The sequence below is a fragment of the Prinia subflava genome, chromosome 6 (genome assembly GCF_021018805.1).
Source record: "Prinia subflava isolate CZ2003 ecotype Zambia chromosome 6, Cam_Psub_1.2, whole genome shotgun sequence".
Classification (NCBI taxonomy): Eukaryota; Metazoa; Chordata; class Aves; order Passeriformes; family Cisticolidae; genus Prinia; species Prinia subflava.
Window position 1 is genome coordinate 16763395 of NC_086252.1, and position 17906 is coordinate 16781300.

The following is a 17906-nucleotide window of genomic DNA, read 5'->3' on the forward strand; positions in this document are numbered from 1 at the left end:
CTGTGCAGCTGAACTCAGTCGTCCTACAAGCTCCCATAAATCTGAGAGAAGGGTGGGTGTGAAATCAGACACCCTGAAGAAGCATAGAATTGAAGAATTTTATACTATAAAACCATTAGATCCTTTAGCATTTTAGAACAGAGTAAGCTATTAAAGAGTTCACCAAAAGCCTTAATAAAGCAGCATAGACAACACCATCTTCTAATGGATCTAACAAAACAAGTTTCCCCCCTTATCAATTCACAATCATCTCGACATAGCAAATTACAAAAGGTTTCATGGTTGAAGTAACAGAACAAAAGCACAATAAAAGCACAAATTTCAGAAATTAGAGCCTTAAAATGGATGAAATAGCACTTATATGTATATTTGAATAGCTGAGACTAGTATTAGCAGTAACAGTACACTCTAGACAAATCAGTTTTAATGCTGGTTTTTATGAATCATGCTTAATGAAGGTAGAACTAAAGCAACTACCTGGTCATTATACATACCTGGCCTGCCACTTCAATAAGTGTTTTCTGTCCCTTTGTGGGAGAGAAAGTCACTGCACTTTTTAACTAAACAAGTTTCTTGTATTCATATACTCACATGAATTCTGCAAAAATTTAATATCACCCTTATGATTTCGTCTCTATCTGTAGTCAAAATATAGTCTAGCATTGCAAAACAAGCTGCTTCCATGCCTGCAAAAGGGCTGGTTTCCACTTTAATAACTCTCATTCTGTATTTAGTAAATCTTTTTCTGCAATACACAGGGAACTGAAGTTTTTCAGTAAAGTTACCTATGAGTTAGTACATGCCATATGTATCAAACGGAACAACCAGTAGCTAATTACTGCCACTTCAAATTAGTAAATTGAGAACATATCCATACAGTAACCACTACAAAAATATGCTAGGCCAACTTTTCCCTGGACAGTTCATTCCCAGCTTTACACTGAAAATGTTCTTTGAAAAGCATACCCAAACTTGGTGGCAATATCATAGACCTGCTTCTCATGCTGGAGAACCTTCTCTCTGTCACCCTCAAACAGCAAGGTAGCTACACACAGTATGCTGGGATCAAATCCTTTAAACTGCAGAGAGAGACAAACTTTCCATTAGTCACAGTCTATGTGGTAGAATACAAGCAACAGGTGTTTACTTTTCAAATATGTGGCATGTGCCCTGGTCCACAAGTGTTGCTGCAATTAAGAGGAATGATCGGGGAAAAAATATTTCAAAAATTTACTCCCAAAACACTTAAGTTTTTCCTTGACAGGACAGGTCAACTGAAATAACAGAAATTATCTGTCACCTCTCTCCTCCTGTTAGACAACAGGATAGGCAAAATAGCTATCTACCTATGCTGTAGAAAAAACCCAGGTCTTAAATGCTTTGAGCAGTAGAGACATTCAATCACCTATTCCTGTCAGCTATAAAAGCAGGAAGAAAACTATGGACCACCATGAATGTGGAGGGAAGGAAAAAACATCTGGGCTATCTCTAAACAGAATATGTATTCCCTAACAAAAGAAGTCCCAAGACACATGTTATTTCCCACTTCAATAGTCCAAGAAAAAGCAGCAGAATCAATACTAGTCACTGTCTTCCAGAAGTACACCCACTCTTGGAAAAAAATGAAATTTTCTACATTTGAATACCCATATTTGCCGGAACTCTCTAGTTAGGTAATTTGGAGGAAAAATCAATAATAAGACAAGATATTTACTACTAAAGCCTAGGTGACATCATTTTAGCACCAAATAATTGTAGGTTAAAAAAGAATGAATTTCAGAAAGACAAAACAATTTATATGGGAAAATCTGCCAAGTATCTTGAGCATCTTGCAAAATTCTAGCTCACTATAATAACAAGGTAGAGCATGCCTTGAGAAAATCTAGGGAGCTAAATATACAGTAGAGTGTGGGCCTTGCTCCATCAGTACTCACTGATGATCACTGGTCTGTAAGCTGGGTGAACTCCAGTCTTCCCCTGTCACCAAGTTACTGTTAGACAAGGCACGTTAATCTCTTATACAGGTATGACCAGTGACAACAGCTTGGAATAACTCCTCAAACACAATCTCATTTGAATTAAACCGCCTTTAGAACCTCAAGTTCTTACACTGTAATATCAGTTACTCAAATTCTGCTGCATTAGAAGCAGTTTACAAAAAAATCTTGTGTTTTATGAATAGCATACAAATTTCAAACCAATATTAAAAACCCCCAAATTACCTTTGTGATGTAGAACTTTTTAAGTCCATCCAAAAACGATGTAAAAATGGAAGCAACTTGTGGTTTAAGAGCGTGACCTTTGGCAAAAAGCAGAAAAAGGCATATTAAGGCAAACAGTGCTCTTAAGATTCTCACTTCAAGGGGCAAATTGGCTTGGTAGTCAAAATTACTAGAATTGCTTGGAGCATTTTGATTATCAAAAATAAAGAGAATTCCTTCTATTCATTTAGAACATGATTTAGGAAAAGGTTTCATTAATTTTTTGAAGACGTACAACTGTGCACAAATATTTGACATTTTAATTAAGGCTGCCTTAGCTTAGATTTCACAAGCCTGTGGCACATGGAAACTTTTTAAGAGAGCACTTCATTATTTTTACACCACAAAACTAAACAAAAATCAGTGATCTTTTTTTAAGTTATACCAAAAGCACTGAAACAAACAGCCAAAAATGGTGCAAGTTAGGAGTCAAGCAATTTTTTCCTTAACAGTTATATCAGTTGTGTGAAGTTTTCTACATAAAGCTAGTAATTGCTTCCTTAATGACAAACGGGGAACTAAAATTACCAGGATATATAAATGGTGTCTTGGAGCCTGTTAAATTAACATCTCTGCCTCAGGACTGGGTTTAATTGAGATGAAAGTCTTTTACTGTTTGTTCCATTGTTTTCAGTCACAAACAACTTCTGAACTCTCATTACTGCTTCACTTTAGCAGCCTGGCATCTGGCCTACACGCTGTGAGCCCAATTCATAAAAAGTTATGCACCATTTACATGACACTTCCTTCTAAAATACTTCACAAAGCATTTCCTCCTGAGTAACACATGAAGTTCAACACTGACTGCTCTTTCTAACTCCTAAGCAAAGAGGCAGTGTCTCTGCAGATACAAACCCCAAGGAGGACACCTACAAGCACACTTCAGGAAGCACAAAGAAAGCATGAAAAGAATTATTATTTTGAAGAATTATTATGAATTTATTAAACCATAATCTAAAAAAATACTTAACAATGACTACAAGAACAATCGATATTGACACACCTGAAACTATATTTGCAGCTTGCAATTGCTCAAATTGTGCTTCCCAAATAGAAAGAAATGCATCTGCCTTCTGTTGGACAGGTCTGAGCAGAACAGCATAACACAAAAGAGTGAGCAAAGCAAGCAGCAAGGCTTGCTGAACCTCTCAGCTCTTACAAATCACTATTTCCTTGGTTTGAAAAATGAAGTTCAACCTTCTCAACACTATTATATTTATGTCATTTGAAGCTGAGATTCATCACTGAGGCTTCTGTGCAAAAGAAGTTTCAGAAATTCTGACTTGTTGAAGTATTATAGCAGAGGTTTTTAAGGTCAGTCACACTTCCCATTTTCATCTTCTGGGTACAATCAAAACAGCATGGTCTCAGCAAGTTCTGCAAGTCATCAGCTTTTAGGTCATGGAACTTTAGGATCTCCATGAGAGTGTCATGAGCCAGAATATATATTCTGCCAAATTTACTAGTTTAAAATGATAGCTTTCTCTAAGAATTGCTGAGAAATTTTTGTTCTGCATATTGGACAGTGCCCTATTTAGGTGTTTGAGCTAGCTGAAATTTTACAAAATCTTTTGTCTTCAGGAATCTTCTGGCAGCTTCACCGACTTTCAATACTCAAAGCTTAACAGCTTAGATGTACTTGCACCCAGTTACAGCATTCACAACATCTGATTTTTTTGGAAAACAGACAGATCACTTCAGACAAGTATGCCATTGCCTCTCTCCCACCCAATCGAACATTATGATATCACAGTATTTCAAAAAACCTACTACTTCTAAGGAATCTTTGAGATGCTTTCATGAAATGTAAAGGAATCAACCCACTTACCTTGAAAATAAGGTGTTGGCATTCTGATTTTTTTTTCATATCCAACTTCTCAGTAATACTCTTAGGAAGAAAATGTTTCAAGTACTGTATCTTAAAACTAAAATCTCTGGTCCTTTACAGCAAAACAGAGGAATTGATTCCAGAATTTCAATCTCACTAACAAACTAAATGTCAAGAAAGGAAACATAGCAGAAAACCCATCTCATTTACAGGCAGAGCATGGCTCTTTACTGACTCGAGTAGTTGATAGCGTTTCCTCAGAGACAAAGACAGGCTTCTGCCTCTGAAACTCATATTATGGCACTATCTGGAGTTTGAACTCTGGGTTCACTGCCCTCTGTCTAGATTTGAGCAAAAGAATTACTACCCAAAACACACTTAAGCTACGAAAAACCTCTTGGAAACAGATGATACTCCACAATGATCTACATACTTACCAAACTGAAACTGTGCATTGTCAACAAGGCGAATTGATGCAGGAGCACATCTCTTGGAGGCAAAGTTAGGGGAGTGAGAGGAAGGAAGAATAAAAAGATTATGTACATAATTGATTTTAAATTCATTACAATTAAATTTTAATTTTAAAATAGCATATAAGACAGCACACTTTGATACCAGAGACCTCTGGCCATCATCATAATTGAAACAGGGTGACTATAAGCTTGTTTTCACTGGAACAGCAACATCTACTAGGTATGTCTTGATATAATGCATCGAGAATTCGCAGCTTAACCTCAAGCCAACACAGTAACAGTCCAAAAACATTGATCTTCAAATTTTGAGTGTATTTCTAAAATGGCATATGCACTAAAGATAGTACACTTGTTTAGTACATCAAGCTGATGCTTTTGTGTGTAATCAGAGATACACACATAATAAAAATCCATTGAAAAAGTTTAATTGTTGAGGGTCACCCTGGCATGCAGCTGAGCACTACACAGCTGCTCACTCAGCCCCCTCCCCAATGGAATTGGGAAGAAAAATCAGGAGGGCAAAAGAGGAAAAACTCATGGGTTGAGATGAAGACAGCTTGGTAAGCAAAATGGGGGAAAAACCCACAAAAGCACAATGCAAAAAGCAATCAATTACCATCAGCTGACCAATATGCAGCCAGTCTTCAAGCAATGCCAACCCCTATGAAGCATCCCCCTCTAGTTTTATTTATGATCATGATATTCTGTGGTATCTGCCTTTAGTCAGTTTGGGTCAGTTGTCCCAACTGTGTGCCCTCCCAGCCTCTTATCTGCTCCAAACATACTTGCTGGTGGGAAGAGAGGGAGAAACAGAAAAAGCCTTAACACTGTGTACACGTTATTCAGCAATAACTAAACCACTGGTGTGTTAACAACTCTTTTGGTTATAAGTACGAAGGCTAACACCACACATGCTGCTAGGAAAAAGGTTGACTCCATCCTGGCTAGACCTAGTAGACCCACGTTCTGCTGTCAGACTGCAATCAAAATCTGTACTTGGGTCTAATCTAGATTCTGCACTGAACAGGAATCTGAAAGTGTAAGAACAGCTGCCTTCAGTTAGGTAAGTTTCTGGTCATGTATATGCCTATATTGTATAATTGCTGATGTCCAGTCATACTGAAATGTATGGCCAGAGGAACATGACAAAGTCTGAATTTTAGGCTAGTCATCATCCATCACATGGATATGGAAGTACTGCTCCCTCACTTCATTTGACATGTTCACACTTGGCAATATCATTAATATATGTTTGGTCACACAGGAAGAAGAAAGAGCATGAAGAACTAAGGGAGCTCACCAGGCAGGTCGACAGAAGGCTGTGCGAGTGAGACCAACCCACCCACGACCTGCAGGCTGATTATTCTTACCATAAAGTGGACTGACACATAAAAGAAAGAGCTCTTCAGACAGCATTTATTGTAATTACTACTGAAATTGATGCAAGGGGCAACAGAAGAGAATAAGTAGTTCAGGCTCAAGTAAGCACAGAAACAGCAGCAGCAGCAACAGAAGCTTAGAAATGGAGCAACATTAAGTGGCAAATCGTGCCTCTTTCTTCCCCCTAACTAAGCCCATAGACAGGGAAAAGACATGAGTTCCTTAACTGATTTTAAATGTTGATCAGCTATATGATTAAGCATTCCCAAAATGTCTGCTTAGATACCTTTAAAAGGAAGGACAAGCACTAGCAGTAGAAGCACGACAGAAAAACTGGCAAGTGCTGCTGTCTAGCATATACATGTCATTCACATACCAGTTTGAACATCTGGCTTGGAACATTAAGCCATTAATTTAGACCAATCACTGGAAAAAATGTAAAGCTGTGTTTAGTTTAGCATTAATTAAAACATTTCTGAAATTATTTCCCCAATTCAGAGTACATTCTACCATTCATATATATAATTTGGTATGTTTTGTACAGAGCAAAGCAAAGTTAGTCAGTGGAGAAAGAAGCTAGCCAGAGTAAGATTTGTTTGGAAGCACAGTCTTGAGAAAAAGTCCTACAGAACTTGGATACATAAGTACTTCACTACCTGAAACCATCTGACTGCACTGTTTTCTATTTAAATACTACAGTGTAAGCAAACTCCACTTGGAAATATCCATCTCACCTGTCCATGTCACACTGTCCTCCAGGCAGTGATTTCTAAATACAGGCCATATCCTTCCATTGCACTTCTTTTGTTCCTTTACCACTTCAAGGCCATGAATTCAACTGCCTTTTATATGTGTGCTGCAAATCAATTCCTTTAAACACTGTTCCCTTTTACATAGTCCTAATTAATCTGAGGGTAAAGTTCTCAGCTGAAGGAGACACAAAGCTGAATTCTTCAGGCTGCAATATGAAAATAATTTGCACTGAAACAAGCCTTAAAAGGCTTGTCCACTTTTTGGCTCAGAATACCAAGCAAAGTCATAACGTGCTCAGTTCTCAACTGAGTAATTTCCAAAATCCTCATGGACTATATCCTGCATTTCATGGACCATACATGCTTATGAGATTCCTACCTCAAATTCCTGGTTATCAACTGCCAGAAATACTGGCACATCAACACACCCCTACTGCCAGAGCCCACGAGTCCTTGAGTGAAGTCAACGTGCAGCTTTTCTTTACCTGCTTTGCCACTTCCCTCAAGCAGGCCACCCCTCGCTCGAAGTTGGGGAAGACCACAGAGCCGTACTTCTGGTATTCAGGGAGTGGGCGAATCTTTATTGTAACTTCAGTGACCACGCCAAGAGTTCCTTCAGGAGAGGAGAAAAACTGAGCAAAATGGTGCAAGGTGGACTTCTGGCAAGCTACCCAACTTAACATTTATCAGAAAGTAGTAAGTTAACAAAAATCAGAAATCCCAAAAATCCAGTTTGCAATAGCAGGTGATTTATTCCTCACTTTTTACATGGTGAATTCTTACAAAATATTCTCTAAATCGTGCTCTTTGTTACTGGACTTGCAGGCTGCCTCCACAGGTCCATTTAAAGCAGTGTTAAAAGCTACAACTTCACAGTCCTAATTAAGGTCTCAGTGTTTTATCCTAACACAAGAAATTTGTGCCTGCACAATGCCACCCATCAACATACTGGAAGCCACAGCATTAAAGATGCTCAAATAATCAAGCATTAGGGAAGCTGAATGAAGATGCAGTATGTGAAATTACTCTGTTTATACCTTCAGATCCCATAATGAAGTGATGGATATCAGGTCCTGTTGACATGCGAGGTACTTGACAGTTTTTTTCTACTATTCCTCTAGGAGTTACCATTTTTATATGAATCACCTGTTTAAACGAAGAGCAATGACTATAAATATTAGCATTAAGCACAGATTTCTACTATATTTATTTTCTACAAAACATATTAAGTTTGATACAGTTTGGCTCTATAGGTTTTAGACATTATGTAGGCAATCCCAAGAACCTGAGGACTGCTACCAACCATTATTTTAACACAGCACTGTTTCCCCCACACAACAGATTGTCTCCATTCTATGACAAATCATATCAGCTGGTGGCTACATCCAGGCAATACCAGCTAAAACTGTTTTGCTTCTCAGTGTAGAACTTCATAGGCAGAACTTCATATACACCAGGATTTTAATCCAGAATATACATTGTACTACAGAGGAAAAAAGTGAGGGTTTAAAATTTGCTTAAGTTTTGCTTTAGAACTACAGCTTCATAAAGCTACTAAAATTCAGTCATTGATTGCTACAAAAACATTTCAATTAGGAGGAAAGACAGAAATAAGCTTTGTGAAATAGATTATCAATATAAAAGCTGCCAAAAGACAGCATGTGTAGGGCTAGAAGGTTGTTTTGTTAAAAATATTTTTCAATGTTATTGTTTCTAGCTTTATTCAGGCACATGCAATGGAGCCCATATGTGGGGTTTTTTAATCCTCTATTCAATTCAATGCTCTAATTTATACCAAGAATGGGTAGAGTTTCAGCTTTTCTTTAGTGATGCCTTTAAATGAAACAAAATTACTGAATTTCAGCTAATGGCTTTAAAACTTTCAAGCACAGGTAGCTAAGTAATTTTCACTTTGTGCAATTTATGAACCGTTGATTCTGCAGTAAGTGGATTTTAGGCAGCTTATATAACACACTGTTTCAAGATATAAAGTTCCTCAGAAGGTAAACACTTCCTTGAAACATTCTCACTGTGCTATTTTGAAACTCATGAACTGTTCTGAATCAATTTTCAATCCTATTTCCTACTAATGAAAATTTCAGGAGCTGTTTTAGCCTGAAGTTATGCTTCCATAATAGAGAAATCTTCTGCTTCACAACTACATCAGAACTGTATCATTCAGTAACACTTCAGGCAGCAGGGGAACGATGACACTTGGTAAGTGCTACTGGTTTTACTTCAGCCAGGTCTACTGAATAAAAACAGTGTAGTTCCTGCCAGCCTCAGTCACTGCCAGAGAAGTGTCACATCAGTGCACAGAACAAGTATGTCTCAACTATGAGCCTGGGGTAACATGGATACATACATTACCTAGAGTGTGCTGCAGGAAAGAAGAAAAAAATTCACACATGGAAGGGTTATACAAATATGAGAGAAAGCTGGAAGTTTGAAGCAAAAAGGCAGGCAAAGTTTGAGCAGTGATGATTTATCTTCAGTATATTCAATATATTTGTTACAACAGAAAACATAGACTTTAAAATCAAAAAGTATGTTTAAAAGTCAAAAATCATCTGAGTTAATATAAAGTTGAACCATTTTAATGACTAAAATATTCAGGAGTAGAATACTGCCATTCTCAGTCCTCTGCTTCCTTCCTCTGGGTCCCTACAGCCTGTATGGTGGCACTAGATCTCACCACTGTGCACCCACATGTTCAGTTAGATCAGCCTACTGATTTAAAAAATACTGCCAGCCATGGGCATGTAGGAAGGTGGGGAGCTTGCCTGCTGTCAGAGTTAGACAGTTCAGCTAGACATCTTCAGATATACACAACAGGTAGGAGAGAACATGGGACTTCCGGAAGTTTGGCATGATTATTACTGGATTAATAGAGAGTCCAGAATGGTAGAAGACAGCACCAGAGTCAGGACAGGGTAACAATTCCTTAAGCTAGTCAGTGAGTGCTCAAATGAAAATTACTTTTACATCAGTGATAAAGATTATTAGTACTAATACCAAAAGCAAGGAAACAAACATCTCAGTCAAGATTACACAAAGAACCACAATTTACTCTCCCAATGTGAGTCATTATTGAAGTTAAATATCTGAACAGAGTAATTATAGCAAGTATTAAAACCACTTACCAGATCTTCAATGTTTCCATAGATGTTTTTTTTCATGCCTGATGCTCGTGTTGCTACCCATCCTCCTAGTGAACTGAATTCCATGGAGTCTGGTTCATGGCCTGTACAGAAGCCACTTTCAGCAAGCTAAAGAAAAGAAAAAATACATCCTACAGGTCCTGCATTGACTTTGTACTCCAGCTTCAATATTCTATCCTTGTTTGGTTTGTTTGGGTTTTTTTTTTAAATAAATATCCTGATCACACACCCATTTATTCAACTTTCATCTTGGATGTGTACATGACACTCAAATTGATTCTGCTTCTACTGTGCATACCTGTGCTATCTATCACCCTATAATACTCCTCCCCTGTATTTTAAAACTGAGAACTCTATTGTTCAAAACAAGGTGCAAATTCATATACATCTGCAAAAAGTTATAACTTAAGTAACTGCCAACTTTGCACAAATGCTGCCAATAAATAAGGCACTTAATCTCCTGTTCCTTCTATCCTAATGTGATATGCAGCAGGTCTGCAGAAAATCTGAGCAAATTGCCTGTACTTAATTCTCTCAAGGAGAGATGTGCTTTAATACACAGCCATCTGGCTGGGCTTCCCGCATGCAGCACCGGCACCTCCTTGTGATGCAGGTCACGCATTCCTGTACGTTAAGCAGTCACTTGTTCCTCATTTTTCTGCATTAACTTGGCTTTGCCATCTGCACAGCACCTGAGGTTGATGGCGTGGCCTCAGAATTACACCACCAAAGCTGTCAAACAGCAGGAATTGAAGGCCAAGCAGTTTCACATGAAGTGATAACTGCATTCATGCATTTGAAATAATCAGTTTGCACTGACCACTGATAACAATCCTGTTGGACAGCTGTATTTAAGCATTCCATGTAACATGGATCTTTAACTATGTTCTCTTGTACACAGTGGTTCTAACTTGAAGACTGAAAGTCACTTCTACATCCTGTCTCCAGCAATTCATTCAGCTCATGGTTCCCTCTATACCACAGGAACTTTGGGCTTTGTATGTTTACTGCTCATATATTAGGAAGGGTGGGTTCATAACCATTGCATATAATTCTTACCAGCTGCATGAAAATACACAAGAATTAAGCTGGAATTCAATGATTTGGACAAGGTATGAAGAATACCTAAGAGAAATATTAAAAAAAAGAAACGTAACCAGATAAAAATACCTGTTTTTCCAGATCTTGTCCAACAATGCCAGCTTCTACACAAGCTGTTAAGTTCTTTTCATCTATCCAGAGAATCCGATTCTGTTGAAAAGCCAATCGAAAGTAAGAATGAGTGTTTAAAATTTTTATTTCCTTCCCTAATGCTATAGGATCAACATGCTTAGTCATACAATTTATTATTAATACCACTTCAGTTACTACATCAGTGGAAGCTGAGGCTTTTCACTCCCTCAAACTGCTACACAACAGGTTTCAATTTATGAAGTCATCACTACAAGAGGCTAACACATGTATTTGTCAATTTACACCAGGGATGTTTACAGAATAATAAGCAAAAAAGCCAGAAAGAATTAAATCAAAAACTCATGCAGCCCATACTCACTAAGTATGGGTTAACTAATTATTCAAAGCCAGCTACTTCAGCTCCTTCAGTTTCAACATAAACTGCTTAACCAATCTCAGATGCCTATATAAATCAGTTTTTATGCAATATAGACCCTACATATAAGATAAAGATAACCATTGTATGTCTATTAAAATAGTAAAGCTTCAACAATCATCTTAACTGCTCTGAAACACACACGTCTGAACTTTGACAATGCTTCCTTTCACCTTATTTTTTTTTATTTTCCTTCTTGATTAATGATTACAAGAGCTGGCTGGCAGTCATTCAAGACACATGAAAGTGGTTTATTTTCTGACTCAATGCTTATTTACACATCTAGCTGACAAAAAAGCAAGATAGTAATAATTAACCACATTTCCTTGTCACACCCAAACCTGACAGAAGTCAAAGCTGTGGGCTATAAACCAAGGAGTTCCAATGAAGGCCTGAGTCACTACTGTACTTGTTGGATTTCATTCTGCATAGACACCTGAAGAGCTTCCTTCAACATACAACTACCTCAGCTGCAGAAAAAATCACTTTGTTTAACTGAAGAACCACTGAGTGGAGAAAACTGAGCCAAACCCCAGGTCTTACCTTGAAGGCTAAAGGAGTTAATAAGCTCAGCAGGTACTTGGAGGCAGTAGAGCCTTACATCAAAGATACAGAGCTGTTTCTGAAGCATCTCATTACCAAGTAGCCATAAATCTATCATTTTAAAAGCACAAAGCCCCTTCATAATGAAAAGATGAAAACTAGCTATAAATTTTACAGAACTTCATTTCTAGACTGCCATAAAGCTATGAACTTCACATTCTCAAGATGTTATCTACACAAAAACCCCAGTTATTTCTTGAAAGTTTATCCTTCAAGTTGATTTATAGATATTAGGTCACCTTATCAATCTTTAAGTAATTTGAAGTCTAGTGCAAAAACTAGTGAAATTTGCAAGAACAACTTCCTCCTAGCCTTTCATTTATCCTCAGATACAAATTCCAATACAGAAGAAGAGTAGCTTTCTCTGAGTTTGATCACTTAAAGCTGCTGATCACTGTTTGATCACTTAAAGGCTGAACAGTGATTTTTTTTTCTTATTAAATATATACAGGTCATATGAAGTCGTACAGGAGTAATATCAGAAAAACAAACTGAAAGAGTACCAATTTAATCATCATGATGCTGATTAATATTTCTATCCCTACTTTATTCTGGAAAAGAAAGAAATGTCATTCTCTAGTGATCACTCAAGTAACTGTAGGATGATTTAAAAAATTAGAATAAAATTTTAAGAGATCATACCATTTGTGACGTATCCAGGGAGACAATTGTTCTTTTTTCTTCTTCAGGACATTCAAGGGCACTAGAGACACTTGTCCCTCCTGCAAATATGGGAATGATATTGTGATCATAAAATTCTCAGGTAGCTTTTCTTCCAATAGCATGCCTCCCTCCCTCCTTTCTGATCCGAAACTGAGTAAAGAAAGATCACTGAAGATAACTGTTTGAGACCAGTGATTGGCCTCTGAAGGCTGCCCCTTCTCCCAGACCAGGTTTCACAAAATCTAGGCAGCAGTGCAGCTGGAGAATGCTTTAGCAGCACTCCATAACAAACATGACATTCTGTGAGCATCTCAGCTGCTTCTGTTAAGCCCAGCACAGGGCTTTAAAACAAAGAAGGATAAGAAATTACAAAGCCATTCAAGAAACAGAGAGCTATAGTTTCTGTATATTCTTTAGATATCACTATGGAAGCCACTACACTTCGACCCAGAAACTCGGAATAAGAAGTCTGCCTAGTACAGGAATGTAATACATATCTGAAAGAAAAAATAAATGGAAAGGATTGAACAAAAAAAAAAAAAAAAAAAAAAAAAAAAAAAAAAAAAAAAAAAAAAAAAAAAAAGAAGATAAAATCAAGCATCAGACTTATAAGCAGTTTCTAATGTTTCTTTAAACAGCCTTTAAGAAGCCTTTCCTTTCCCAAGACTGTTATAGGAAAAGAGAGAGTAGGATGCTCAAGATCCACAGCAGGCTATGAGAAGAGACAACAGCAAGTACAGAGAAAGCACCAGCTAATAAAACACTCTGCAAGAGCAGTGAAGTCCATCACCTTTGCTTCCAGTGATGGAAAAGGTGGCACTTGCCTTAAATACCAACTCCTACTTAATAACTTCACAATTTGACTGTAGTTTACTAGAAACAAACTTGGAAAACAACCTGAAGACCTTTCTGTATCCTAGGCAGTGAACAAGAAATAGTTAATATTGCTGCCTTCAGCTCTAGCAGCTTACTAGCACAAGTTAAAAGGTGACTTAACACTCTTGCAGCCCTCCAGATGCATCTGGCAAGGGTGACATGGCTTAGGGAGGGACCAGCTCCATAAGTTTGGTATTGTCTTCAAGTGAAATGCTTATCTTCTCAAATAGTTAATGCCCTTTTGCATGGGCTGTATTACAGCATAAGCAAGTACCAAGTAAAACACACAGATTTATACTACAGAATTAAGAGTTCTTGACAAAAACCTTCTCACAGAATGAGCTCATGAAAGCCAACACCTCACATTTCCTAAGCTCTATGTTAAAACAAGGCAGTTCACAACTCTACTTCAGCAGGCTTAGAGGAAAAGACATCCACAATGGAAACCTGAAGTCCTGTATGAATTCTTGAGGCTGAGAAAGACACAGATTGTACAGGCCTTTAGCTGTACTCTGTGTCTGGAATACTTCCTGAAAACTCCTTTCCACAGGAGTCCCTACTGAACATAGCCTACAAGGAAATCAGGAAAATTTTGCAGTAGTGGTTGACCACAATCCTCTCAGAAGCTTTGAGCTTCAACAGTGCAACAAAAACCCCTTATTTATACATGTTGTGGGAACAGAGCACAAGTAATGAAGAACACATATTTAAATTGAAGTACATGACATTTTCAGGAATAACCTTAAACAGATAGGAGATTTCATAATTTCACTTACCACCAAATGGTATTATGCAGAGATTGTGTTTGCAGGCTAATTCCACAATTTTAACTACGTCTTCATGGCAAACTAAAAAAGTACAAACAGTTAAAAAACAGGATTTATGCTTGGTACTGTTATTTGTGCTTATTACTAAAAACTGCAGTCTGATAAAGCAGCAGCTTCTTTTCCAACACCAGCAAGGAAGACATTTCAAAGTTAAGCACATTTACTTAGATCAAATGACTTTTTGGTTCATTACTGAAGAATGGCACATGAAGTAGTTCCTAGTGACTAGAGACACATGACTCAAGCAAAAGACAAGCATTTATATCCTTTCACCAGATAGAAACAAGCAGGCCTAGCCTATCCTCAGATTGCACTGCTCTTTCTTCCAGTCACTGATCTTTTGTAAAGTGTTCTGATTGGAGTTACAGGTGTTACTTTTTTTTTTACTGAAGTACAACATGTAAAAAAAAAACAACTTCAATACAAACATTTCATTACCCTTCTAGCATCATGTACACCTTTAGAACCCAAAATTGAGACTGCCATTTTTGACAACTGCTGTTACTAAACATACATGTTCACATTACACTGTGGGTATTAAATGGTGAATTCATCTGTCAACATAAACTTCAGCTATATTAAATAATATATTTAATAATAAATTGACTTCCCCAGAAAATGATAGGATTTCACAGACACAACCTGCAGTCCAGATGCTAAACAATCACAATTACCATTCATGAGAATATTCCTCCAGTTTCGGTAAAGATGAGTGAAGTCAGTGAATCAAGAGATACCTCTCCCCTGACTCGAAGGCACAGGGGTTTAGTAAACAATGGCCCCTCCCAGCTCAGAAGAGAGAAAAGAAGACAATAAAAACTTACCAGGCCATACAACTATATCAGGAATTCGCTTAAACATTCCTTCCCTGAGTACAAATATCTCGTGTAGGCAGTGACCTGGAACACAAACAGTAAGTTAACAAGTTCAAACAAGGAAGCGTTGAAAGCAGCACAGTTATACAAATGAAGTTCTCTTACCATGAGCTCTGAATACCCTATCTTCTGCATCCTGGGAATATGAGATTTTAGTGGCTCTAAGATCCTGAAGAAATTCTTCATTTACAATGGATGGAGGTACATCATTAACATTTAAGGATGCCTACAATACAAGAATATAAACTCATGAAAGATAGGTTCACTCTTACAGTATTTCTCTACAACAGAAATAAGAAAAACAGGCTAACACTGACTGATACCTAAACACACCTATTCCAGATCAGAAAGACAACAGTTCTCCTTCACATCTTCAAACCAATCCAGCCTATCATACTCTGCACACAAGAAGTTTTATTTCAGTAGCACATTCTTACCTTTCCTTCTCCTGATAAATCTGGAGAAATATACGAGCTTATGAATGCATACTGAACAAATTATCTCTTTTTAAGACTTCCCAAGGTACCAGAATACATACTAAAGCCACTACACACTGCAAATTCTTCTACTTACAGTTCTGTTTTCATTAACCACCTTCCCCTCCTCCTGTCATGTCCTGAGAGTTAAATCCAAATTGGACCAAAGCCTAATCAGAAGTCCTGTGCTAGGCAAAACTAAGAGTGACGGATACAACATAACTGGCACACTTTAAGCAGACCTCACCTATAAGAAGATTCCATGCTGAGTCACATACAGGTGCTTCCAGAAAGCCTCCATCTAAAGTCCTGATCAAACCTTGGAAAGGTGCTCTCTTTTGAAGAAGCTATACAGAAAAGTTTGACTTACCAACTATCTTGAATCAAGATTTTGTAACTCCAGAGGGAAAACCTCTGCTTAAGATTTTCTAACAGCCCATTCTTCCAGGTTCTTCCTGGCACAGATGTCTTGTCTAGTACTCTTATAGCTTCTCAAAGTGCAGCTATAACCACTTAACTCTCTTTTCTGAACTCCTTCTGATTATTGGGCACATGACAATGTAGTTCATATGTCAACTTTTTAAATCCACTCAGAGAACAAGAATTCTTTACAAGATCCAGATTAAAAAAAATATTTTGCAGACAGTAAGTGTAAAACTTTTATGCGCTTTGAAGATTCCCAAAAGACAGTGCCTCCTTTTCTCCTTGGAAAAAAAAATGGACCAAATATGGGCAGTCTCCCAAAAGGAATATGTCTTCTATCTCACGAATTAAAGAGTTCTTTAGTTAGATAAAAACTTGTCTAATGACTAAAGTCTAGCTTCTTGACTTCAAGTCTTATTACAAAAGAAAATGTTGGTCAAGAGCCTTATTTCCTATTAACAAAGTCCTTCAAGTCTGAGAGCAGAATTGAATGTTTTTTTATCACCGTATCTTATTTTAAATGCACTTTTAAAATCAGGGATTGAACAAAAATTAATTACAACAGTGCAATGCTTTCACACTTCTTCCATGAAAGCCTTGCTGGAAAATTAACTGACATCAACCCAAAGAGAAGAACACACTTTTGCTATAAAGCTCTCGGGAAAGATTCCAGGCTGCCTAGTGATACCAGAAAGAACTCGTTTACAGCCCTACCATCCAAAAGTATTGTGCAGTCAAGTTCCTAGTCAAAGAAGCTTAAGACATCTCTTTGACAAGCCTTACCTATGCTTCTTGACAAATACAAAAACAGAATAACAAAATGGAATTCACTTTGCTTTCATCTTCTGAAGTTTGCCTGCTATAAAAAGTATACTCGCACACCTAAGTTTTCTTTCCTCGAAGAGAGTTTTGTCTATCTCTGCTCTACATAACCTCCAGAGCAGCTGATACTCTTTTTCAATATATGTCTTAAGATAAAATCCCAGTAGATAGTACCAGTTAACAAGTAAGGAAATTGGAGATTAATAGTTCTCCCATCTGCCATAACAGCAGCAGTCTACTCTGAATGGGTTGAGTCTAAAAGCTGTGAGAGCTGAAGAAGGTAAGGTTTAAAGTTATCAGGAAAGTTGTATCATCGTGATGGATCCACCCTACAAAAACTATGTAAGGTTATGGAGAAATTAAGAGTACTGACAGGAATAATTCTGAAAGAAATAGCTGCATGACATGTTCATTACTGAGAGCTGACATCATTCACAGGTTCAAGTGGATAGCCAAAAGTTTGGGTTGGAATTTTCATGTGGAACATATGACAGAATGAAAATGCACTTTTAACAGTGATTCGACTTCTGGAAGAGGATTTGTGCCATCCTGACTTGCTTTAAAAATAATGCTGTACTTATGGAAATAAGGTGTCAGACAGCTAGAAAAAAGGCCTTTTCCCTCCAATATATTCACCTTGTCACCTGCAAACACAGAAGCTGAAATTAAGTGCTGTTAGGTGAGAGGCACTCCACAACTGAGACACCCTGATTTTAGGAGCAGTCACAGTAAACACGATGTAAATCTGGTCTTGGAGTGCTGCTCTTACTATTCTGCTACTAATGCACATTAGCACAGTACTGGTGCCAGCCCAAAGAACCCTGAGATCAACTTAGAAAACATAAGAAACAAACAAATAGGTACCAAATAAAGATCT

General features: G+C 37.6%; 1 protein-coding gene across 1 annotated transcript in view; it reads right to left on the reverse strand.

The window, feature by feature from the left end:
• Positions 1-17906, reverse strand: part of AGPS (alkylglycerone phosphate synthase) — a 49314-nt gene that overhangs the window by 13354 nt on the left and 18054 nt on the right. Inside the window, exons 4-14 of the mRNA XM_063400444.1 lie at positions 15414-15534; positions 15258-15332; positions 14383-14454; positions 12710-12789; positions 11026-11106; positions 9838-9963; positions 7732-7840; positions 7180-7307; positions 4527-4578; positions 2223-2299; positions 967-1079 (exon numbers count right to left, since the gene is read on the reverse strand). Coding sequence (XP_063256514.1) covers positions 967-1079; positions 2223-2299; positions 4527-4578; positions 7180-7307; positions 7732-7840; positions 9838-9963; positions 11026-11106; positions 12710-12789; positions 14383-14454; positions 15258-15332; positions 15414-15534 — 1034 coding nt within the window. The remainder of the gene's footprint in view (positions 1-966; positions 1080-2222; positions 2300-4526; positions 4579-7179; positions 7308-7731; positions 7841-9837; positions 9964-11025; positions 11107-12709; positions 12790-14382; positions 14455-15257; positions 15333-15413; positions 15535-17906) is intronic.